The sequence below is a fragment of the Esox lucius genome, chromosome 10 (assembly GCF_011004845.1).
Source record: "Esox lucius isolate fEsoLuc1 chromosome 10, fEsoLuc1.pri, whole genome shotgun sequence".
Classification (NCBI taxonomy): Eukaryota; Metazoa; Chordata; class Actinopteri; order Esociformes; family Esocidae; genus Esox; species Esox lucius.
Window position 1 is genome coordinate 17,705,159 of NC_047578.1, and position 26,865 is coordinate 17,732,023.

Here is a 26,865-nt window from a genome sequence, read left to right on the forward strand (position 1 = left end):
TGTCTTCAAGGAAAAGGACTGCTACTTTGAAGAATCAACGGTACAACATTTATTTTGATCTGTTTAACACTTTTTGGGCTATTAAATGATTCCATATGTGTTATTTCATAGTTTGCTATTATTCTACAATGTGGAAAATAGTAAAAAATAAGGAAATACCCTAAAATGAGTAGATGTGTCCAAATGTTTGACTGGTACTGCATATACACTTATATACATGCATTCTCCTGAGGTTCGCATCAACTAAATAACCAAACAAACACAATCCCAGAACCTTCTCATTTTATTTTAGTTGGTTTAGAAAGGAAGACTATCACTATCACTCTAACAATGAAAGAATAAACAAATAACATTAACAGTAATGGCTGTGTGGTTAATACTGGGTCATTAATTTATTCTACAAATACTTTATTACAACATAAAGCTTTTCATAGAAAAATGTCAGTATATTGTGTAGGGCATCTATGATGACAGCAACTAAACCTTACTTTCAAATGACTTCAAATCAATATAACTGATACAGGTAATTGCCAAAATAAAGGAAACACCAACCGAAAGTATTAAAATAGGGAGTTTGGCCACCATGAGCTGTCAGAACTGCTAGCATGGCATTGATTCTATGAGTATCTGCAACTCTGTAGAAGGGATATGGCACTATTCCATCAGTGGTGTTTTGGTGAAAGTGTGTCTCATATTCAATAGCAGAATTGCAGATGAGTGTTAATTGGGTTGAGACTGTTTGACTGGGACTCCGTGGACACAGAGTATACATAGAATGTTGACACTCAGCAATAAAAAACATTTTGCACACTTGATTTCTCCCAATGCGAAAACCTTTTTGCCTCATGCCGCACATTCAGTTGACATCTCATCTTCAGACACTGTCTTTGTCACCGTGGGCATACAACTTACAGCAAAGTGCCTTTATTCAGTTTCGCCCCCAAAAAAAACAGAAATCAGGCAGAAACGGATTACGTTAGTAAAGAACCATAGCAAGCATGCAAAACATGTTACGGTCCGCTGTACAGTGACCGTTCCTTTCCCGGCAGTTTTATCTCGACAACAGGATCCGTCAGGCAGGAGAGCCTTTTGGTCGGCTACATGCAAGTAGTTTTGTAATCTTACAAAACTAGTTTGGTATATTTCTTTGTCTTCTTAACACTGTACCACAATTTCACTGTATATGGATTCACTGCTATTGCTGTTTGATAGTTGTTATATGCAATTGTTTGTGACAGCAAAGTCTTATTCAGAATAAGGAGAATTAGGAGCACCCTTGTACCATTGCTGGAAGTGTCAGCAGAGGCAAAAAGCTGTGTTAGAATTCGGTCAAAATGTACAGACTCTGAGATCTCTTTTCTAACCGTGGCAGCCAAAATAATTGGAAACTGGGCTTCAGAATTTTCATAAATGACCCTAAGCTGATGAATGTTACTTCCACACGTTGCATCACACATTTATTGAAGTGTTCAGTTTATTTTGGCACTATCCTTGTATGTTAATATAAAAATATATCATCCTGGTATAAAATAGAAACCGAATGAATTATCTTGAAAAGTAAGCCAAAGTAACATGTTTATTCTTCTTATTCATTAGTGGAATTTATTCATTAATGGCATTATAAACATACTTGGTTTGGAGTTCCTAAAGCCCAAATGTGCCATTTTGTTTCTTTATGATATAAAAATGTGTTTATGTCATTCATGTATGTATGTATCAAAAGCAAGGGAGTAAGCACCATGTTTTTTATTAAGTCTGTTGATGACAAAAGTCTAAGAAGGCCTATGGTGTGAGATGACCGAGATGGAAATAAAGCAAAATTCCAAAATGGATATGCATTTTGAGGAGTGTAGGGATTTTTTAATTGTTTCTATTTCAAATACTTTTGTTCAGTCTACTCAAGGATTTGAAACATTTTGATTGGTTTCAGCAATCTGGTCATAGCCATACCCATAAGTTGGTAGAGCCTCAACTAGCCTTCTCATAGGTTGTAGCCACACCTACTTGTAGGTAGAAGCCACACCTAGCCCTCTCATAGGTAGTAGCCACACCCACTGTAGGTAGTTGCCACACCCAGCCATCTGATACTAGAGTAGTGGTATTGAAGTAGGACTAGTCTGGATGAAAAGACAGTCTGAGGAAATGGAATTACAAACAGACCAGCTGTAATTGAATATATGATGGGTGGTTTTGATTTAATATTAATTAAACACTGATTGACTACTGACATGTATAAACTATGAAGATAAGATCTTTGAACACCATTAATGTGCTGAGGCCTGTTTAAAACCAGCAAGTAACCTAACCCTACATTGGAAACTGCACATCAAATGTAACCTACAGTAACTCATGCTAATGCACTACATGGTGGAGCTCTGAAAATTTTTGGTGAAAGGTTTTTAAGCTTACCCGTTATCCAAAATCCTGTTATTTTGAAGGCATTTCTATAATACATTACTTCTTTTCCGATCTTCTTGATTGTACAATGCATGGTTTTCTCTAAAGAAACTATCTAAACCAACATTTTCTACAAACTGAACCAAACTGAATCCAGTGGTAAAGGGCACCCAAGTGATCTGTCAAGGTTTACCACAGCTGAGGTTATAAGGTTATTTCAGATGTTTTCATCTTTTCAACCTATTTTAAAACTTGAAGACAAGAAGTTATGGATTATAGTAATATAATGTGCAGCCTCGTATGTAAGGCTACAATAGACCCTTAAACCCAGATTATCACAACAACAGATTCAGATCGATGTGCTTTGGGGGAGGAGAGTTGGAATGTAAGAGGTTATTTCTGACTGACCCTGTGTCCCAATACTCTTTCCCTGTCACCTTTCCTTCATGATCACCCTATTTCTTTCACCAGTTGAGCACACATCCAAGGTGAATGAGGAAAGGAAATTAGGAAGACACAACTCTTAAAGTGTATTGGGACCAGGTATCCAACTTATAAATTCCACTTGATGTCCCAGTACTGAGGCTTTGTTGTTCGGGCTTCCTCATCAGCCAGCTCCTTGCTTATTAAGGCCGGTGATGTCACTCCTGCGGTGCGTCCTGTGCTTCCTGCCGCTGAAAGGAAACCCCAGTACAAAGTTGATAGTAAAGTGGTCGAGTGTGGTCTAGTGGTTTAAGCCAGTGCCCACGGTGCACATACACTGCTGCACAATGGGTGGACTTTCATTCCACTGCTATTTCAGTCTCATTCATCTGTTTCCCACAGTCTCCAATTTAGCATAAAACGCGAGTAAACTGTGAAAGTCAGATTCCTGACGAGTTGTTCAGAAACAAAGCATAAAATGTACACTGATTTCTTTTTTTTTTTATCTCCAGGCTGAGAAAACTGCTTGGTTTAGCAGCTAGCATTGGTTGGCAATGCAATGTTAGTGTCTACATTCGGGCCTGGATTCTATGAAAGGCAAATTTGGACATTTAATGCAAGTTTTAAAAACCTGCAGTAAAATCTACCTTTTAAACTCAAGTACTACGCACTTGTCAACAGCTTCACACAAAAATACAGTGGATGTTACCCCCCAGAAACAGAGTGCACTCAAAATCAGAGGTACACTAAATCACAATTATTTAAAAGAACCAGTGTCACAGACACACTAACTCATGATTTTCAGTTATTCATTTATTTTTGCTTTTCTGTAGTTACCTGATTCTTTTAGCTAAATGATACCTTTCATGGAAAATGGATGTGGAGTAGACAGAGTTGAGGTGGTCAACTATTCTTACCAGGAATGCAGAGGATTTGGGGCTCCTCCCACTGACCACTGGGCAAGCACTTGACCAGAGGGTTTAGTCTCTGCTGGAATCCCTGGCCACAGTAGTAGCGAACAACCATGTCTGTCTCATATCTCTTGCGAATTTTGCCGAACACAGATGCATTTTGAACTTTAGGGGGCACGCCACACGATGCTGTGGGAGGAGTAACCTTAGCATTAAAATCTATTGAGGTAGTGGCAGGTTGGTAAAGGAAATGGTAAATTATCAGTTTGTAGCAAAAATTGGGTCCATTACTCACATGTGCTTTTCTTGCAGGTGTAGGCCAGGTGGTAGTTGCAGGGCACATCGCTCCAGCGCCCGGCATCATGCCACACCATTACCACACAGTCCTCTCCAGACAGGAAGTAACTGTCAGGCTGGCCCCGGTACCAGTTCTCATAGAGCTGCAAAGATGGAAGGAAGGTGTCAGTTAGCTGTTGTCGTTTACACGATAAGCATGGAAGCTAATGTTTCATGTCTGGTGATGTTGTGTAGCGACGCTACTATGCTGGAGACTTCACCCATTGCTTGACATTCATGGACTTGTCATTAACCGTAGTTACTAATAGCATGTATTGCAAACTTAGGATAAACTGTGTTCACTATTTACGGGATACTCAAAATACTTACTTGTACAGATTTCCTTAGTCCATCTATGTACAGGAAACTTCTGCTATAGCTAACTGATAGTCAGCAATTTAGCTGATGACAGATAGCTATTCTACTACCAAACACCTATGTCACCTGTAACTGATGATAGACTGTATTCAGAGGGCTACATTGCCAGATATAAAAATGACTGTCCAAATCATTTCTCTGAAATGGGATGGGTGCCACTGAATTGTATCCAGTGATTTGTTTCTGCATTTACATCTGTATTGACAGTATTGTTTGGTCTAACCAATTTGTCTGGACTTACCAATGGATTATCATCAGACCAACGGAAATCCCCCTCGATGGTCTTGTCATTCAGTCCAGTCCACTGATACTCCTTATAGTTATCTGCAAATAGAATAAGAAATTAAATAAAATTTTCACGTTTCCTAGGTTTTGAACTTTAGATGTTTTTAAGACATTCTAGATTACGCCCAAGTTTTTGTGCTTCCACTGCAAATATTTCGAAATACCTGGTCACAAGGCTAGACTATCATATTTGGGGCTCCAGTGCAACAGTTTTCTGGGATATATTTCTGAAGAATGTGCTTATGGTAGTGTTACATTATGCCATGAGATTTTTATTTTTGCTGCAGTTTCAAAGATCATTAGCTGCTATTGTACGGCATACATATTGACATGAAGATAAATGTTTCATAGCTAATTTCCTTCAATTCCTTTATTCTGCTATCATATTCTATCTAGCATTGTCTTCGTACCGGGTATCTTTAGCCAATATTCCAATCCTGCCAAGGTGACTGGCCCTTCAGCAACTTCAAAGTTCAATATGTAGACAGATTTACAGTGGAGATTTTCATTGTGTGTTTGGAATAATATTAATATATATTAATATTAATATTAATACATGTGTAACCTTAAAAATAGAATTTGAATAATAGTAAGTAAACATTCAGCTATTGGGAAGGTAAATATCCTTTTTGAGACTCAAAATAAAAGAGAATAATTCTGTGGTTGGAATTGCAGTACGTATTTAGCACTTTTAGCATCACTCTAGTCGGTTCAGAGATTTGCTAACTAGCTAGCTATGTGAAATACAACACACGGAGCTACACACATAGAAAACCTAGCTAAAGAATTGATAACTGAGAAATGTTTTTTCAACTTGCTAATTTTACATGATGAAGTGGGTTGTCCAATGAGAGGCCTATCAGTGCAGTGCTGTCTGATCTAAGACAGGAACATTAATCTTCTGAAGAAAGAGAAATATTACGTTTTTGAGTTCCAATATGTCAGATTAGCTCATGGATACTTTGGTTTTTCTCTGTGAACTGTAAAAATGTTTTTTTGCAAACCTGCACTAGCGCAATTGTTACTGTAAATAGTATTAGCACAGAAACTGGGAGTCCACTCAATGTGTTTACACTACTTGGCATTCCTTATTCCTAATTCCCTTGATACAGAGATACAGAAACAACGTTCACAAGTTAATGTGACTCGGGCAGTAGATAAAGTGCCTCATTGCCAAAATCCTGAAGTATCCGTTGAAAGCCGAAAGGTGGCATAATGAAGTTTGATGGCTTGTTGTTGCCACTCCAAGCGTACTGTTAATGAAGTCCTGCTCCTCAGGCGTCATGATAGACATTAGGTGGCCCCCGACCATTCGGCAGTGCTGCTCTGCCACCTCCCAGCTCAGACGCTGGGTGAAGTGCTTGTAGCAGTTTCCATGGAATTTCTGCCAGCCAACCTCACACTGCTCCAGGTCTAAGAGGTATCAGGAGAGAGTAAGAGATGCATTACATTTCATTCTTTCATATGGCATAACTGAATAATTAAGAGGGAAAGATTCACTGAGCATTTCTGACCATTAAACATCTAAGACAGTGACGGGTTGGTCTTAAGAAAAACTGCTGGAAGATCAAATTGGAATTTAATCTAAAACACAGTGGCAATAAAAGCTGTTGACTTTGACAAACAAATTTAAGCTTGAAGAGACATGCACAGTGATACTATTGATACTATTTTCTGTCCTATGCCCAATAGGGTCTTTGAGTTCTATACACTCTAAAAGTCATAGTCAAGCAGTCATTTCAATGATTATAAGATACTACTACTACACTAGACAAATGTCAAACTTACAAAACAACAACAAAACATTAAGGACCAGTACATTCATTGTTCATGTTTGGGCCGAGTTTATCTTTTGATTAATACGAATGTGACTGGAATTTGACTCAACGAGCTCCACTCATCTGAGCTTGACTTTAGCGCTTCAGTTCTTAGCCGTCTGGTAGATCATAAGAATACTGCGTATTAGCATTCTTGGCGGCGTCACAGCTCACCTGTCTGACAAAGGTCACCTCCGTAGCTGGGCAAACAGAGGCATCTGCTGCTCCCACCCACCTCAACGCAGGTGCCACCGTTAGCGCAGGGGTCCACCAGACAAGCATCTGAAACACAGCAAGATGCCAGTCCTGCCAGCTCTGAGAACCATATGAAGTGTGTCGCCTACTTTAGGTAAAAATGACGGAGCACACTAGCAAACTGCATGAAACAACAGAGTTATATTCCAGCCTTATGTGTTAAAAGCCACCTGATGTGTAGGAGAAAGAGAACAATCTAAGATTTGGTTGTATGGGAGTATAATGATCGGAGTAGAACTCAAAGGAGTTTAGAGATCATGTAAAGAAAGACCAAGATAGGTGAGGGCCAGTTTGCAGTCCGCCAAATAATTACAGTCAGTTGACTCAGTGTGACCATACTCCTTGCTTGCATTGCTGAATATACAGCTGTAACCTTGAATGATTGCCCCACCCACAATCCCCCAGTTCAAGTATTTACTTAATGTCAGTTTTTCTGCCCACTCTGTCATCATTTCGATTAGGATTTTAGGGTTGTGATAATTAGAAATGTATCATGATGACGGCAACGTGACAGAGCACAATTTAATTAGTAGTACTGTCTTAACTGCAAATGATGACCTATAATGAATATTTCTTCATGTTTCTATTGGGTACACTTATACATGTGTGTGCTCCAATGTTGATGTCACCATGTACTTTGCATATGACTATAGGACAGTGATCGTTTTGCTCTTAATTATAAAAAAGAATGAACTAGGACACTTTTTCCCATTTGATAAACATACAAATCAGCCATTAGATTGCATCAAAGTTTTCACATTTAGTTGATAAAACTCTCAAAACCTGCCAGCATGTGGCACCACCTCAATTGCAAGCTTTCAGTAGAAGCTGCCCTTAACTACAGATATAGATTCCAATTAAACCTACCCCTACTTATTAAGCAATTAGGTGGATGAAAAATGCTGATTCTTTACCAGTGGATAGGGCAGCTTCTACCTAATCTGTGGGAAAGGTAAAGCACCAGTGAGAAAGTAAACCGAAAATGAAAGGCCATGTCCTCTAATTTAGATTTTCACTTTTAATGGTTATTTCTCTGGGTAAAAGCACATTTACTAAAATGAGACAGCAAATGTAATATTTTATACAGTTATGTGCAAGTCATCCAACAGGTTTATGTTCCTTTGGTTTAGTGTTTTTATGTTTTTCTTAAATTTCTTAAAGGAGAAAGCACACATGTTTAAAAGATAATCCATGCTGTTAGCTGTGCTTGTGAGATGCTGTTTCTCTCTCCAGTAATACAATCACAATCTGCAAAGACCCATTTTAGATTAGATGACATGCAATTAGTCATCCCACAACAGTTTAATTTAGCACAAAACAATCAAAATAGCCTTAATAGTTTCCATTTTGTATTTTGCAACTCTCACTCATTACATTTTTATTTATTTTAATAAACTATGATCTGACCATCATCTACGTAGTCATTGTCATTCTTTCATTAATCATTTAACAGAAGTTTTCATCAACAACGTACAGTAGTGAGTGTATACCTTTCCATGCATGTCCTCAGGGGAAGTCAAACCCACAACCCTCAACCGATTAACGCTCTTAGACGACTCATTGTCATCATACACTGGGACATTACAGACATTTTTACCCCAAATAACATTACAAATATCCTGATAGATGTCATTTACAGGCAATTAGAACCCAAAAATCTATTATTGAGTCACTAGAAATGACTTTACTATACTATCTATTTACAAATTCAATTTGTAACTGGGTCATTCCACAAAAAGTGCATATTTTAAGAAGAAATTGGTTTTGTGAAGAAAGCCAATGGTTTTGTCATTGGGTCGTTCCACAAAAGAGTGCCTTTTGTTATTTAAAAAAATTAATTGAAAATGCACCAATAGAAATGTAAATGGACTTTGATGAGGCATGGAGAATCTAAATAAAATCTGATTTAAAATACGAATAATGGCTTGGCTTAAATGCCAACATTTTGCAATGTGATCAGTTGCAGTTACATATATCATATCCAAATTAATGTGTAATGTTTTGTCAAATACATACTTTTTTTGTTAAATAAATATATACAAAATAATGGATTATTTTCTAAATGCCAATAAAACTGTGGTAAATTAAAATAAATGCCATTCTAGCACAATACATTGAAAAGATGTTGAAAATACATCCTTCCTCAATGTTAGCCAGATCATTAGGAGACCAGGTTATAACCTCCCATAAAGGGTGGTTATAAGTGGGTAACAACATCCGGAGTTGGTCATTGAATTGGATTGCCTTGACTCATGATGTTCTGCCACCACCTTGTGGAGGCTTGGGTGCTTGTGAGTGGGGTGATAAGAAACAGAATGGCAATGAATGTGCTTCAGAAGACATATCTCAACATTGACCTTCCCAAGTTCACTGGGAGTTGCTGCAATGGAGCAGGGATTTCACTACAAATTGGTTACCACCAAATTGGGGAGATGTTTTTCAAAAATAAGTTTTTCAAATGATTTAGCTTAGTGGATGTATTATAAAACAAGCAGTTTGGTTACTTAACCACTATTCTACCAGCAGCAGCTCAGAGCCCAAGGGGATTTTGCCCAGTGCATGGATTGCTTTGCCAGCTATTTGCTGTGAAGGGGCATGGCACCATTGCAACATTTCATTACATACATTGTCTAAACATAAAGGAAATTGTCCGCCCTATGGCATTAAAATGTGCGCCTAAATGTTCTTGGTCTGTCCTAGTGTCTTGAGCCAGGTGAATTACTTACACAATCATTGACTAGATATTCCCTATCAGGTAATCAACAGATAGCAGTAAATTGGAAATTGTAGTTACTGGAAAATGTAAATAATCATGACAGTCACTGGAAACTTGGGACTGGAGTCACTGGAAAACACTGATGAACATATACATCCAACAAAAAATTTGAGGACTGAGAGATAGCTACACTAGCTAGAAACATCTTGTTGCAGATCTGAATGGTACCTATGAAAGAAGTTCAATTAACTCCTGGTTTATGTAAAGGTAGCCTTTTTTTTGTAAGATTTACATTCTACTACGACGGTAAACATTGCATCCTCACTGGCTGCTAACTTTAGCAGGATTGTAACGGCTATGCGTCTCACTTCTCATTAGCCTACAAAAGTTCCAAGTTATTCATATATCATTTGAATTTATTTTCACACAAACCACTTGATCCATTTTTTATTCTGTCATCTTCAGAATTAATTGGTCATCAAGTCCTGGCTCTGTTTTGAGTTAACCTACTCCAAAGTTGGTTATTACTTGAGGATTTATTGGTGTAGAAATCTACCTGACTTAAAGTTGAGACAACTTGTTGGCAGGTTTTTCAAAATAAACCTACTAATCAAATCATAAAGTAAAATCGAGGTTACAAGGTAATATTCCATTATGCCTTCATCAATTATTATTATTTATTGTGGAAGAAAACTGAGCTGGTGCATTCACTTGCCACTACTGGTTACACACAACAAGTTTCCATTTATGGCAAATTTACGATGAACTTGTCAACCCTGTTACCTTATTTAGCACTTTGTAGGCACTTACCATATTGATTTTCATTTAGATAAGAAAACAAGTGAATTAAGTTGAACATAATGCGCTTTCACAGAATGTATTTTTTCTTTTTACCATGTTATGCTTCTCAAAAGGCACCAAATTGGTGGTACAACCCAACTGGGATACTGTCTTACTATTAAATCAATAATATCTGTTTCTTTACCAATCATTTTCAGTGGTGATAAATCAATAATATCTGTATTCTTTACCAACAATTGTCAGTGGCATTGCCTTTGAGAAACAGTGCTGCAACATTTAGAGCTAACAAATTAGGAAGATAACAAATGTTTGTCCAGTTAAATGACACTGGTTTTTCAATTGGAATTGTGCTCAAATTAATACAAGGCCCAGGTAAATGGAATTTAATTGTTTCAATAGAGAAACATTCAGGAAGGTGAAAGAACAAGTTGGACATCACTCTTGCAGGAGGACAAACAAGCATTGTAATTTTCTTTCACAGAAATTGTGCATCCGGGCAATACAGTACTTCACAGAAGTCAATCTTTTAGTGAAAAAAACATAACGTACAGAGGTTTGTTTGACAAAGGTCAAAGGGGAGTTGTCCCATATATCTGTCAATGGCCAATTCTTGGGGATCATAAGGAGCAGTGTACTCTTTAGGAGGGAGGAGGAGGAGAAAGGGGAGTGGGCTGCTGAGAGAAACAGTGAGACAGACGAAGAGGGAGGAGCTGTTGGGAGGGCGTGGTTTGCAGAAAATGGAGCAAGGCAGCTTGGGGTGGGAGAGGCCAGGGTTTAGTGCATCGCTGCATTGAGCAGCAAGAGGAGGGCGGTTAGGCTGGTTAGGGTGGCTCGAGTGTTACCTGAAATCTTCCTGGCACCGCCCACGGCAGCCCTCTCATTGGGCAAGATGAGCAGCGTGGGTGGCTGAGTGATGCCGAATTCCAGATCCGCCTGGCCTTGATTCACGGGCGGCATAATTGCTGTCACCCTCTCTTGTTCTGATGTTTTGGGAACATCTTGTGTAGTGGAGGTGGTGGAAGGACTCCCGGTCTGCATGACCCACTCAGAGGATGTGGACATGGTGGCTGCAGTGGGATCCGTAATTGAGGTGGATAAGGAGTCGGAACCAAACGCATCAGGTTCCGCTGAAGAGTCTAGAAGCTTTGTCTGGGAAGAGGCTTCTCCACTATATTCAAAATCATCCCGAAACTCTTGAGGTGCAGAGGTGCTGTGGTTTAGGGCCCAGCTAGATGTTTGTGACTCAAGAGGGAGAACCTCTTTTCTGATGGACGGTTCATCAGTGCCTCGCACTTGTCCACTTTTGTCTTCTTCCAGGTCTGTGTTTCCGGGATGCAGAACTGTTCTGGACATAGTTGTTGTTTGATAGCCCACTGTAGTTACTTCAGGGAGCAGCTGGATGTTGGTGGAGAGGTCTAAAGACTCGGTAGTGACTGTTTCCCCTCCGGACCCAAGGTGCTCCTCATCCAACTCCCCTGGTGACAGCTCTACTTCTTTTGGAATTTCCAATCTCTCTGGAAGGACGTAACCCTGAGCGTCTAGACTGGTGCTTCCCTCTGGCCTAGCAGAGGAAGTTCCCGGTGAGGTCCCATATGGTGGTGCTGAGTGCACAGCTGCTGTCGAGAACACTTCCAGTCCATGCTCCTCAGAATGATCCAGTCCAAGTGAGCTGCTGCTCGAATGCGGAACGTGTGTTTGCGGCTTACTTGGGATGCTGGTGGCACCCGGTGAGGCAGATATGTGATGTGCTGGGCTGGATGTTGAGTATTCGGAGGTGGGGAATCTCTCTGTTTGCATTTCGTGGAGGACACCTAGGTCTAACTCTGCAAAGATGGTGCAATATACATTATTGTTGCATGATTATTACATCTCAAGTTCTACACAGCTCTACAATAAGAAATGGCATTTGAGAAAAGGAGGAGTAAAATTGATGTAACATCTGTAAAATATATCATATTTGTCAAATAAAAATATATTATTTAAATGGTTGTTATAGTATTTCGATTAAGATCAAACTACACTTAATTAATAAGCAAGCTATCATGTACCATAGAGTTAAAGGAAATGGCTGCACATTGGCCTTACCTTGGGATCCAGATCCATCTAAGGGCAACCACACTGAGCTTGGTTCCCCATGGGGGTAGAGGGTAGACGGGGCTTGGTGAGGATCAGGCTCTACTGAAGACTTGGTTGAGATGGATGTCTCCTCAGACCCGCTCATGGTCACCTCTTTGTGCATTCTTTCGGCAGTTGGTTTATGTACACCTGTAGAACTCCCCATGGGGTCAAAGGCCATTTCGGTAGTATCTCGTGCTTTCTCCTGATTACTTTGGTTTCCTTCTGTTGTGCTGTAGTCGCCTTCCACTTCATCCAACTCAAGGTTTGTCTCTGGCATTGGCTGAAAATGTTTCGAAGATCCTGACTGCTGGTATTCAGGTTCCTCCTGGTTCATCTCTGGCATTGACTGGTAATGTCTATGTGGTTCATAGGAAGGCTCTGGAAATTCTGGGCTTGCTTCTGTCTCAGGCTTGCTGAGACTGGAGTTGCTTCCTTGGAGGACGTCGAGCATGCTGGTAGTGCTGAGAAGGGAATCAGTATGCTGAGAGTGATAGTCTTTATGAAGTGAGTCTGGCTCACTGGAGGTGCTGGGTAAAGAAGTAGAATGCTGGGAGTAATAGTCTTTTTCATGGAGTGAGTCTGGCTCACTAGAGGTGCTGGGTAGGGAAGTAGAATGCTGGGAGTTATAGTCTTCTTCATGGAGTGAGTCTGGCTCACTCGAGTTGCTGGGTATGGAAGTAGAATTTTGGGGATGATAGTCTTCTTCATCAATTGAGTCTGGCAAACTAGAGGTGCCTGGTAGGGAAGTAAAATGATGAGATTCATAGTCTTCTTCATTGAGTGAGCCTGGCACTTTGGAGGTGCTGGGCAGGGAAGTAGAATGTGCAGAGTCAAAGTCTTCTTCATGGAGTGAATCTGGCTCACTGAAGGTGCTGGGTAGGGAAGTAGAATTTTGGGAAAGATAGTCTTCTTCATGGAGTGAGTGTGGCTCACTGGAGGTGCTGGGTAGGGAAGTAGAATTTTGGGAAAGATTGTCTTCTTCATGGAGTGAATCTGGCTCACTGAAGGTGCTGGGTAGGGAAGTAGAATTTTGGGAAAGATAGTCTTCTTCATGGAGTGAGTGTGGCTCACTGGAGGTGCTGGGTAGGGAAGTAGAATTTTGGGAAAGATTGTCTTCTCCATGCAGGGAATCTGTCTCACTGGAGGTGCTGGGTAGGGAAGTAGGATTCTGGGAATGATAATCTTCTTCATCAAGTAAGTCTGGCAAACTGGAGGTGCTAGTTGGGGAAGTAGAATTCTGGGAATAATAGTCTTCTTCATGGAGTGAGTCTGGCTCACTGGAGGTGCTGGGTAGGGAAGTAGGATTCTGGGAATGATAATCTTCTTCATCAAGTGAGTCTGGCAAACTGGACGTGCTAGTTGGGGAAGTAGAATTCTGGGAATGATAGTCTTCTTCATGGAGTGAGTCTGGCTCACTGGAGGTGCTGGGTAGGGAAGTAGGATTCTGGGAATGATAATCTTCTTCATCAAGTGAGTCTGGCAAACTGGAGGTGTTAGCTGGGGAAGTAGAATTCTGGGAATTATAGTCTTCTTCATGGAGTGAGTCTGGCTCACTGGAGGTGCTAGGTAGGGAAGTAGGATTCTGGGGATGATAGTAATTTTTTATAGAAAATGGAGTATCATCAGAGGCCTGGAGGAAGTGTTGGGTAAAGGCTGACTGGGCGAGGGGGACTTTTGTACTAATCACAGCATCAGCGGGAGTCCCCTGGAAGTTTTCCTGAGCTGGAGCTGACTGGAACACAGGGAGGGATTCCAGAACACTCTGGGCCTCTCGCTCCACTTGCTCTGCAGCCTGGCTTAGATGGAGCTCCTCAGCAGGCTCCATGAAAACAACAATATCTTGTCCAATGTCTTCTGGCTCTGTGGCCATGTAGTCCATGGGGGCAGCAGTGCGAGGATTCCCATTACCTGATGAAAATATTGGTAGACAGAAGATTTAGAGAGATCAAATAAACACATTCCTAGTATAAAACCACAGCAGAATCCATGGTATGCAGTCCGAAGTCTTGCAGTAACAATACCTATACAATTAATTCCTCCAGTAAAGGACTCAGACCTTTGAAACAGTAAACATCATGGCGGCTGGATGGATCAGGGAAGCCTGTCTGGTTGCTGTAGCGATACAAGGTCTTGACCCCTGACTGAGGCCCTCCACAGCGCTCCCTAGGTGTGATGATGGGGTAGCGCACACTGCCATCAGACAGCCAGCCAGGGTTGCAACGGTCCAGACCTTCACTCCACGCCATGTACAGCTGCCCGGTGGTAGCCACCTCCGCCCCTTCCTTCTCACAGTAGGCCCGTGCCTCATCAAATGAAAGCTGCAGAGGGGCAGAGCCATGGAACACTTCCCCTGCACAAAAAGGGTCCCATGTTAGACTCCAAATTGAAATTAGATTCCAAACTCATGTCGTAGATCCTTCTTTCCAACAGTATCTGGTCAAATACAAAAGGGTGAAATCATGGAAAAATGGTTGGGAAATTCACTTTGAATACAGTATGCATTGTTACTTTGAATATATTAAGCATTTTTATGTTCCTGTCATTGTGAAAATACTGTCAAGTGTATTTATTTAAATTGTGTGCCTCATCTGTGACAGTCAAAATAGTATAATATGTAATGGTTGGTCTGGCCACTAGGGGCAGTGATACATAGACTGGCAATTTGCTAGGGAATGGAATTTGGCACTGGTGGATGCAGTGCCGGCCCTAGGCATAAGCGACATAAGCCGCTGCTTATGGCCCCCAACCACTAGGGGGCCCCAAACTGCTTGTGAGCCCTGGATCGCTAGAGGAGAGGGGGCCCCCAGCTAAAATGTTGCTTAGGGCCCCCAAATGGCTAGGGCCGACACTGGGTGGATGGATGGTTTAGCTGCAGACAACACCAGCAGTAGTGAATTTGAATTCATTGAGAGATTAAAATATTGTTTTAGCCTTTCCTAAAACATAACCATTACCTCAACTGTAAGTGGAAAATGGAGGATACTGTAACCTTAATACCTAATACAAAATATAATCCCTAACTCGGTCCTTAACCCTAGCCTAACAGAATACATCATACATTCTGAACATCTCTAACATATCATAGATTTCAGCAAATATGTTACATAGCATCGGTTTTCAAAGATGTGTAAAATACACAGTTTTGCAAATTCCTATGGTATCATACATTTTGAAAGATATAACTTATTTTATCAATGCATTTCCATTGGTTGCCAAACATATAATACTTGAGTGTCCAAAATCTATGTCTGCCCCTGAGACAAGGTTCCAATCGCTAGAAGCCCTCCAAGCCTACAACTTTTGATGTATCCAACAGAATCATTGTGGAGTGCCTTCAGAACACATTGTCACTATGACAAAGCATCTGGCATAGCGATATTACATCGAAAACTGCATTTCACTTAAAGATTCTTAAACTTAAAAATAAACATAATTGCTGAATAGAATTGAATGTACACCATTTACAACCATTCACAGTGTAATTCTTACCATCAATATGCTCTACATAACAATACACGTCAAACAGTTCATCTGCTTCCAGTGTCCCATAGTTCCTCACTCCTGGGCTCCCATCCATGTCACCATAGCAACCTTCCCGGGGAACTTGGATTGGATATCTGCAAAATAGGTACAAAATCTAAACTGATTCTTGTTTCTGGTTCATAGTAAAATAACAACATAGCATCTCTGCTACCTATGGTGCATCAGTCATTGAACAGAGACCAAATAGCTATCTTAAACATAATAATAATGGAATATAGCTAAAGCTTTTATCCAAAGTGATTTACAGTCAGTCATTCATAATTAAATATGGGTGGGAATAACCAAATACATCTCCTTTATATCTTTATATCTCATTGCTGGTCTATTTGACCCTGTTTAAATCTTCCCATTTTAATATTCATCTTTCAATACAATCTGCAGCCTCTCTTCGCCAAATCATAGTATAACGTAGAGGCAAGAAATGGAAAAGAACACTGACAAAACAAGAATACTGTAACCCACTGACAAAGCAGAGATAAAAATACACGAGGAAATCTAGCTTATGTAACACTGGGTCTGGTGAAGGAGACTGGTTCATCTGCCATCAACACAGTCTGGGAGGGCAACAGCTGTTGAGTGAAATAGTATTGCATACCACAGAGCGAGCCAAACTCCAAACCCCAGTGGTCTAAACGTGTGAATTAGCACAGTGCTGCCCCGTGTCAACATTCTATAACCTTGACACCTTAGTACTATGTCATTAATAACTGAGGGAGGCAGAACAAAGTCTAGCACTTTCAACAATGTGTCATAGCATTACAGTATAGGATACTGAGGTTACCTGACAGATTGGTCAGCAAGCCATCCGGCATCACACTGCTCATAGCCGTCATGGTAGGCCGCCAAAAGCTGGTCTGGAGTGGCAATGTGTGCCCCAATGCCCTCGCACGCCCGCTGGGATTCATTGAAAGAGAATGCATAGCGGCCAGAGGCGTGTCTGTAGTGGAACACCACTCCTAGACACACACACACAAAGAAATATAGATTGCACAGGCTCCAATTCACATTATACAATAAAAGAAACGGAAGGAAACAAGAAACCAGGCAAGCCTAGCTCAGCCAGCCCGCAATAAAAAACATTGCTACCCCAGATTCAACCCGGTCACCCATGTGTAAGGTAATTAACCACTACACCATGGAGTTGTACATTGACAGCTGTCAGTATAGCCCTCTATTCTCTATAACCTGAACAAATCCTCTTAGTTACTGCCGTTTTAATAGTTAATTGGCCATTTGTGAATGAAATTTTATACAATTAACCTAACTATAGTTTCTTACGAAGTTACCTCCCCCACAAATTGCGTTTCCATGGCCGATTTAACCGCGTTTCAGCCAGTAGTAAGCTTTACCGGTATCTACTAACTTATGGGAATAGTCATAAGAATTTATCAATTGCTAGCGAGTTTTGCCAAAGCTATTTCATTTCATGGCATAAGAACATATTTTTTTTCGGCTCATGGCAAACAACTTACTTTTTCCTTTGATTCATGAATGACATTTATACAATAACTATCAATAAAGGCGACGATAAACTACATTTTTCATCAAGTGAAAGACAAGAAAATCGTGGAATCTACCAGAAATAATTAATAAACGATGTTGCTCTCAATAAATTAGAACTTAGGTCTTCCACATGAGAGGCACATTCTTTACCACCACGCCACAGCATTAAACGTTTCAGCAGTTGCTAGACTCCATTGAGGATTGGGTTAAATTGACTTACATTTCTTATTAAGTTTACCTCCACCAGAAATAGTGTCTATGAACTGTATTGCTTTTGCCACTGGCCGTTTTAACAGCTTATTAGCTGTTACAGAATAATTCACAATGCATACTTTGCTTTGCCTGCGAGGGGATATGAACTTGGGACGTATAGTGCACAACTCTGCTTCTCCAACCACTACGCAATTTAAAAAGGGGTAGTCAGCCAGTCAGTCACTCAGTAAGAGACATTGACTCTTCTTAGCCAGCTCTGCTTATGCTGTCCGGCAAAAAATGTATCAATTGAATTGGTATTGAAAATGGCTCAATGTTACCTTTGACCTTGATTTGGGTGAAGTCATTGGAGTCATCCAGACCCTGCTGTACCTCGCAGCGATAGTGCCCAGTGTCGCTGGATCGCAGATCCCGCAACCAAAGGGAGAAGTCCTCGGGCGAGTCGACAAACCGGACCAGTTGGGCTCGCTGCCGATAGGCTTCACTGACCTTCACCCTTTCACCTCGCACCACCAGAATCCTCTGTCTCCCTCCCTGCTCCCCGTCACGCACCACACTCCACTTGACCCGTGGTGGGATAGGGGTCAAAGGAGATGGGGAGGTCCAGTGGACAGAGACACCTGACAGGGGGACTGTGATGGAGCCGCCCAGGGGGTGCAGTGGAGATTGGGATCGTCTTGGAGACGGTGACACGGAGCTGTTGGACATCATCCGGGTCTAGACGATGAGCAAGAGTTAGTAAATGACAACCTACCGGGTCAGTGGGGATTAGCTGCTGTGACCAAGAATGCATTTTCAGGACATTCTGAAGCAGTTATTGTATTTCATGGAAAATGAAAGTGGAATTTCTGCAAAACTGTTTTATTTCTGAAACAATGGAAAACAAATGCACAGCAGGTACATGTAGAATATAAAAAAAAAATATGCATAATCCACGTATATCTTCATTATACAAATGGATACAAATTCACGATAGGCCATCCAAATATTTTTGATGATCGGTACCTTTGATGTATGAGGTTTGGGTTGGGAAGGCCAGGAACAGATGCCAAACTGCACACAGAAGGAACAGGAGCCTTACTGGTCTGTGGAAGAGAGGTAGTGTGAGTGAGTTGGGACCAAAATGGGTCATTAGATATTAAGTGAATGTGGTATATACTTTATTTGTACTTCATTAAAGAAACAATCTATACTTCAACAGAAACAGCGTTGTATGTTTACTACAGTATTCTTTTTAATTTCAGTCTTATTTTGAATAACTTCATACAATGATTTGAAAGTGTATAAGAGAGGCTACAGAGGGTGACGAAAGATGAGTATTAAAATGGTACATCAATGCCAGAGGGTAAACCAGTAGATTGAAAGAGATAAGCAGGATCTAATGGATCAATAAAGGGATGTAAAGAGCAGAGAGAGCTATGTGGGAAAATAGAGACAGATGATAAAAACTATAGGGGAAAGCCGAAATCAGGGAAAGTTTAGTGAACTGAGCAATTGTGGGAACAAATTAAAGACTAAACAGTCACAATTCAAAAATGTTTACTAAAAAAATAAATAATCTTGCACATGAAAGCCTAATACGGGACATTCAGCCAAGAAAGGAGCAGTAACTCAACCTCAAAAAGGAATCTGGCGGCAAATCCACGCCTGACCACAATTGATTCATCACCTCAAAAGTAAATTACACGTCTGCATAACCAAGGGCTGCCGGCCAGTACCCTGTCACCAGTCTGCCCCTGTTATTAGCTCGGCAGACATGGAAGGCCACTCTTCCTGACCTCACACCACCTCACAGAGCCGGCATTATTAAAGAAGGAGGGGCTTGGAATCTATATCTCACACAAATATGGGCAGACATTTGTGATTTGTCCTTTTCATGAAAAGATAAAGTTAAAAAAGCAAAAGTATGTTTAAATTTAAAAAAACGAATAACTTGCAAACCTCTTTTCAGAAAGAAAACGGCAACAGCTTTATAGTTACGGGGTACTTTTCAAATGCCTAGACCACCAGAGATTAATAAATATAAGTGACGCGTGTGTGATTATGGTTTTAGTCAATAGAATCCCATTTCAATTGATACTTGATACATCTAAACTGCATTTTCCAAAAAAAATATTACCCCATTACCACTGATTACCACATAAGAAGAGGTATAGTAATTAATTTCCAGTCTGTTATTTCCAATACCTAGACACCTTTGGCCTTTTGGAGTTTCAACTAACTTGGTTTAATAAGAATCAATACACTCCAATCCCAGCTAACATGGCACATTTCTATGTCACTAAAATTCAAACGAATCCATCTCTGACACTATGTCTGTTTCACAGAGGTCACATCTAGCCTACATAATTAGCTCCAGACGCCCTCAAAACAGAGCCTCATTCATGTAGTTGATCAGGCACAAGGAGGTGTGGTATATGGCCAATATACCACGGCTAAGAACTGTTCTTAGGCAAGACGCATCGCAGATTACCTGGACACAGCGCTTAGCCGTGGTATATTGGCAATATACCACAAATCCCTGACATGTCTTATTGTTATTATAAACTGGTTACCAACGCAATTAGATGCCGCAAAGGCAAAAGGTGCGAAAGCTGTATCAGCCAATCAGCATTCAGGATTCAAAACAACCAGTTTATAATACACCATTTAGCTCACTGAACTATCTGTGTGATAGTTCTTGTACCATACCTACATTGATGGCGGTTGTATAGGCAGTGTGAGTATTGCAAAAACAGTATTCATGCTCTGATGAGTTAAATGAAATGCAAAGAATTTCAGTACCGCTTCAAAGAATGTGATAAAATCTGTGCGTTTACATGATAATTACATACACATAGAGATGTGCATATTATTCAATTCCTTAACATATCAACAAAATAATGTATAGCAATGGAAAGTGCTCATTGCATATAGTTATGTACATGAGCTCATCTGCCGTATCAGTGTGTGTTTCTTATTGCTCAAATTTTTTCTGGCATTCCATCGAACACAGATTAGTGACCTGCCACACAGCTGCAGATTTAAGAAGGCAGTTTTCCAGACCGTCACGAAGATCACAGTGCCCAGGCTGTTCATCCGTTTTTTTCTATCATGGCCTTTAGTCTCATTATTGCTGGTACTGTCTATCAAATGAGTCGTCTTAAATAGCACTGTCTTGTGGCCAAATAAATGTTTTTTGTATTCCCGCCAGCTGGGTTAGCTCCATAGACAGGCATCCATCAGTATTCCTGACTAGAAGATCTCTTACAAAGGCGAGCGCCCCGGCAAAGGGACAGCTGCACACTGGGTTCATTTTGCACCAGTTCCCTTTGAAACATCCACGTGGGAAAATTACAGGACAAGAGGCCACTGGCACGCTTCTCTTGAGGCACTAAAATGGAAGCCAAAAGCCATAGGAATCACTTAAACAGGACTTCAAGAAAAGCATGACCACATTAAAGGGAACAGTACTCAGGGACGGCTCAAAAGGTATCATTTCTATAAGAAAAACACAAAGTTTGTATCCATCGTAACGTGAACAAGCTGATGATGGTGACCGTCACGCATGGTTTCTAGTGCCGTCTTTTAGGAAGAAGGTTCTTGGCTCTTCTATGCTTTTTAATTAGGAAAACGGTGAATAGAACTCAAGCGTGGCCTACAGATGACACAAACACCAATTCCATGTCCACAGAAAAGCTGCACCTCCCATGATATTTTGTATTATTTACAGGCTAAAAGGATTGACATTTTGCGTTGTAATGTGCAATGATTTTGTCCAATTGTTCACAAAGATGGGCTACAAGGTTAAAATGTTTGTTCATTTGTGGCCTGATTGGACAATATGCAGTAAAAGTGCGATCATTAAATTAACAAGATCTCTGTTTCCATTTTAATGAAAATACAAAGCGATGATATGACTATTTTTATGCAGAAATATTAGAGTGAATGGTCCAATCATTTTTCATAATATCTGAGGAATAGTCTTACAACCATACAGACCTCTACTGAATATATACAGACCTCTACTGAATTTTTATTGAATACTGACAAACGAAGCAGAGGAGGGAAAACAAACTTGCCCACTGTCAAACTCTGGTTAACGGAAGTTACAAAGTGGATACTCAGAGGTGGAATTATGGCAAATTCTAATAATAATTGTTGATGAAAATGTCTGGCACTTACATGATAATTGCAAGCATTTGCAAAGCAGATGGCAGACAAGCAAGCAAAGTACTATCCTTTTTTACTATTTAAGAAATATAACCAAATAATGTATATCATAAGAAACGTAGCCATATGTTTGGCTAAAACACAACTTTAGATTTACGATTTTTGGTCAGAGAGATCCAGATCCATAGCCACAGGCCAATCAAAATATTAATTAATTTTCTTTCTTTGTATATAGAAATAAATATGAATTGGCTGCCATTTATACAATAGTCACCCATCCTTAGCTAGTCTATATAATGTGTTCATTACTGGACTCTACAATAGGAGCACACAGTCCCTGAGGCTGTGTGCTGAGAGCCAGAGGAACAAAGTGCACTCAGGGCCTGCTCTCGCCTCCTGCAGGGTAAGATGAAAGGCAAGAGGGTGCAGAGTCCTGGTTCCCTGGATGAGAAGGCAAGTCACGGGGAAAGTAGAGGATTTTAGCATTCTCTGCACGGCCCAGTGAGTCACAACATCCGCATGTTGTTTAATAGAAAACTACAAAAGGAAATTTCTGGCTCAGATACACAAGAGGGTGTTGCAGGTTGTTGATGGCTTGTTTCAATGTCTCGAAGGACTTTTTCTCTTTATCATCAGTCTAGCCTCCTTAACCCTAAGCTTATTTGTCGAAGTTAACAATTGTTTACTGATCACTGAAGACTAGACAAGCAAGTTTATTTTCATTTTGTCATGTCAGGCCGTCAGATTTTGTTATATTTAAATATTTTTCCCCACACTCTACATACCATAGTCCAGATGTTTTGGGCCAAGATTCAATTATATCAGAGAGTCTGTTGGGGTAGGTCTCTATCAAAATTGCACACCTAGATTGGACAATATTTGACAATTCTCCATTACAAAACTCAAATTCAATCAAGTTTCTTAGTTAAAGTTTCGATCATGTTTGCTGTCCGTGGACAGCAATTTTCAAGTCAAGCCACAGATTTTCCACAAATACCTTTCTGTGCATTGCTCCATCTATTTTCCTTCTTTCCTGACTAGTGTTACAGTTCCTGGTGATGAGAAACACCCCCATTACATGATGCTGCTGCTACCACCATGCTTCACAGCAGAGATGTTGTTTGTGCTGTGTTGGGTTGTGCGTCAAATGGAACACTGGATGTATTTAGGCCAAAACATTCAAATCAAGTTTTGTCAGACCACAAAAAGAGTTCAAGGTGGGCTATCTTGTGTAATGTCAAACCCGAATCCTACAATATAGCCCAGATTTGTGAAGTGCTTGGTATATTGTTTTCACATGCACAATTTAAACAGTCATGGCCATGGATGTCTATAGCTTTGTCAAAGTCTCTTGGTAGCACCTCTCATCAGTCGCCAACTTCTACATCCAGTTTGGAGGGTTGATCTAGGCTGGGTCTGGGTGGTGTCATATCACTTACACTTCTTAATAATCATCTTGACAATTCTCCAAGGGATATTCAAGGCATTTTAAAAACAATTGATAACCATCAAATTATGTGTATATGTTCAAAAATGTATCTCTTGGTTACTTTGAGAGCTCCATGATGGTTGATCACTGGTTTTGCAATTCAGACAAAACAATTGAAAGACTTCTGGGGTGTAGACTTTCTACAGGCACACAATTTTCTATTGGTCTAAATACTGTGGGTTGCACTATGGATTTGTAAAATCAAGTTTAATTTGGGGGAAATATCCCTTTAACTACAGCATCATTTATACCATGGGGTTCCCACATAAATATTTTCACAGCCCAGTATGGCACCCGGAAAGCAACCAACCTTGGCATCTACCATGGGAGTGACGATTAAGTTACAATGTCACATACATGATTGGCGTTCAGGCCATCCAATCAGAATGTGTTGTCAGTGTGACCTTTTTTCTAAAGATGTTTCAAGGAGATATGGGATACTGGCTCACAAATGGGGTTGTGCTGAAGTCAATTGATCTTAATGCACTCATGTCTGTTACCTTTAGTGAATGTTAATCTTCAACTCCCCAGAGTCAGCTCACTCTCTTCCACAGTCACAGACCATAAGTAAGCTCAGCTTACCTTCACAGTGCGGTAGGTTTGCATTATAACCTGAGGAATGTTTGTGTAAGGTAATTCAAACGTTCGGGTTAATGAACTATTGATGTTACTGGGAGATCAATATCACTGTTGTGAAGATCTCTGATCAGGATTATTTTCTTTGGGCTGGAGATTCAATAGAAATTCACCTTTCTAACATGTGTGTCTATCTATTTATTTCCTTTAGCTCACACTAGTGCCCCCACTACACAATCAGACTACTGAGTTTAAAGTAATTGATTCAAAATTAAATTTGATTGAGAGCAAAAGTTTCATCAGAAACTGTCTTTAAGAAAGTATTGATGACGTTTGTAAAAATCCTTTGGAATATCAGCTGACCTCATGAATTCACATAATTTATTGTGTTACCATGCAACAACATCAAGTTAACAATGAATGTCAGCAATAATGTTTGTTTGTTGACCACAGCGCATGTTTTGACTTATGTTGGATCTGGACAACAAACTGTGTGGCTACAAGGTGGTGAGGGCCGTGCGCAAAACTTATGAGAGGCTTGTGCTGAAACTGAAAAATGGGCGGAGTTGTCGGCTCACACAGACAGACAATGTGTCGGAGTGCGAGAAGCATGCAAATACTGGCAACACGCCTGTTGGCGTGCCACACGTCATGGAGACGAATAGTCAACTGGAAAGGGCGCTATATAGCAAAGGCGCACGTCTCTGCAAAGGTTGAGCCATACCTGTGCACATGCCGGCTAGTAGTAGTAGGTCATAAGCTGTTTGACACCACATCTGGCCCATTCAGTTGGCTAAAATTGGCCCTGAAGTTATGAGAATGATAATGGTTTCAGTAGATTGTGAGAGCCTACACTAGCTACTTGGTAGTTCCAGAAGCTAGTGAAATACTACACACTCATAGCGCAGGCCCTTGACTGCCTTAAAATTACATTGTTAAACTACAATTTATTTCATATAAATCAATTTTTGGTAAATTTTCTAGAAAGTCATTGATGGATCTCAATAATCAAACCGTGCCTCCGATTTTTCAAGCAAATGTAAGTCAGTGCTTGGTCTGGACCACTTAGAAACAATCAACACTTCTTGGAAAGCCATCTTGGTATTTAGAATTGCAACTGTGTAATTGTCCCCCTGATATATAAAACTATTTTTGGTTAGAGGTTTCACAGGACTGTTTTCCTCTAACTTTTTACCTGGGATGTAATACATTTCATCTGTGGAACAATTACAAAGTATGTAATGTGAAAGACACACCTAGATGGCTTTCCAAATTGTACTGAGTTTTTGAGAATGCTTCAGTCTTTTAACACTTCAAAAAAGCCAAACCAATGCTAAATAGTATAAGAGCAATGAGCAACTTCTACATAGAGAGACATTAAATGGTATTTATGAGTACATTTTTATCTCAGGACATAAAAGGCCTCATTGCTAAAATCCTAAAATATCCCTTTAAGGCACCAAATGTAATAAGGTAAGGGGATGTAGAGACGTTCCCTGTAACATGAGATTCTATTGGTACTACTAGATTAAGGTGCCAAAGCATTGCTGTGGAAGTCAAACCAATAAGATCAAAAAAGTAGCTTGTAGATAGCTTGTCGTCAGATGGTTAGTAATTGAGAGAATACCCATCAAAAGGTTTAACAACAACTCTCCAATGAAAAGAGATCCCATCAAAATGAAATATGAAGAGAGGGTTTTGTCCCTCCACATTTGCTCCTTGTAAGGCTGAAAGTCTGATGTCATTGACTGAGACTGATGCTTCTAGCCTGTGATGCCAAAGGCAACATGGTCCACTAAGAGACTGCATTAGAGAGGGTAGAGATAGAGAGAGTAAAAGAAACAGAGAGTGAGGGGGGTGTCCCGAGCCAAAGGCAGAGAAAGAAATGGAGAGGGAGCAGGGAGAGAAAGAGAGAGAAAAAGAAAATAATTAGAGAGATTCTATTTATGACCCTGTCTAAACTGAGCAGTAGGAGTGGTACAGTACTAGAGGAATAAAGTCACAAAAAGTGTGGATGGATAATGTAGATTGTTTAATTTGGTTAGGTATCTACATTAAAAAAGGGCTAAGGGATTTCAACTGTACGTTGCTTAAAATCAAGAGCTTTAGAAGATGATCCTCAAAGCCTAATCTGAAGTCAAATTTTCACATAAAAACGCCTTTTGTCACCAGAATTATTTAGAAAGGCAGCATCTTTAGCCCATGTGCCGCCAAGTTGGTTTAAACTTAAAATATACAATACATCGCAGAGATAAAAAGAAACAAGTAATGCTTCTGGATCCTGGATCCTAAATCTTGAAGATACTGCATTATAATGCATTATTTAAAAAAGTATGGAAGGTATTGTTCTTAACAATAAAGTGTTTTCATTGTTTTCAGATAGTGCGCAGGTGAGTTTCAAATGAATTAAACCATAGCGGTCTACTCCTGCTTGTAGACCTGATATAGCTCGTTTAATCGTTTTAAATAAGTACTACCACGGGAGGAAAGCAATTAAAGACATCTACATATCACATTTAAGTGCTGTCTGTTTGTAGGTCAAGTGAAGAAACTAAATGTAAAATATGTTCTAGCATAACCAACTAAACTTTTTATAATGATTGTAATGTCATCGGTCCCAATCTGCTTAAATAGACTACAATTAGATTAATAAAAGGTCACCTACCGCATTCCTTTGACAAACATTTCGATTACTGTTTTCCAATCCTTGATTTATATTATTTTTGGGTTGAATGAATGTGAAGTCTTGTCAGTATTGGCTCGGTCAATTGGTGCAGTGTATGCGGGTTGCCTACTGCGACGTTCGATACAGGATGGTCCGCAAGAATACTGGGAGCTGTATGCAGGTGTGGGACGCGTGCGTCCGACCCGCAGCAAAGGACAGTGAGAAAGAGGGAGTTTGAGATGCTGATGGCTAATATGAAATCTTGAACAGGACACTTTTTCTCCTCA

At 40.2% G+C, this 26,865-nt stretch overlaps 1 protein-coding gene across 1 annotated transcript; it reads right to left on the reverse strand.

Annotated features, from left to right (window-relative positions):
* Positions 1-265: 265 nt before the first annotated feature.
* Positions 266-26,865, reverse strand: LOC105012712 (brevican core protein). Its single transcript, XM_029122949.2, has 14 exons — positions 26,579-26,865; positions 18,702-18,781; positions 18,017-18,413; positions 16,762-16,936; positions 15,927-16,054; positions 14,494-14,787; positions 12,405-14,345; positions 11,162-12,142; positions 6,722-6,829; positions 5,985-6,143; positions 4,687-4,769; positions 4,027-4,171; positions 3,738-3,920; positions 266-3,071 (listed from the first exon to the last, which is right to left on the reverse strand). Exons 3-14 carry the CDS (start codon positions 18,405-18,407, stop codon positions 2,950-2,952), a joined length of 4,710 nt encoding a protein of 1,569 aa, XP_028978782.2. The 5' UTR covers positions 18,408-18,413; positions 18,702-18,781; positions 26,579-26,865; the 3' UTR covers positions 266-2,949.

Excerpts from the sequence above, each read along its gene's own strand:
- LOC105012712 (XM_029122949.2), bottom strand. The coding sequence starts at position 18,407 with ATGATGTCCAACAGCTCCGTGTCACCGTCTCCAAGACGATCCCAATCT. Across the intron at positions 16,937-18,016 it reads CACCCAAATCAAGGTCAAAG|GAGTGGTGTTCCACTACAGA; the intron begins GTAACATTGAGC and ends GTGTGTGTCTAG. Across the intron at positions 14,788-15,926 it reads TTATGTAGAGCATATTGATG|GGGAAGTGTTCCATGGCTCT; the intron begins GTAAGAATTACA and ends CTTTTTGTGCAG.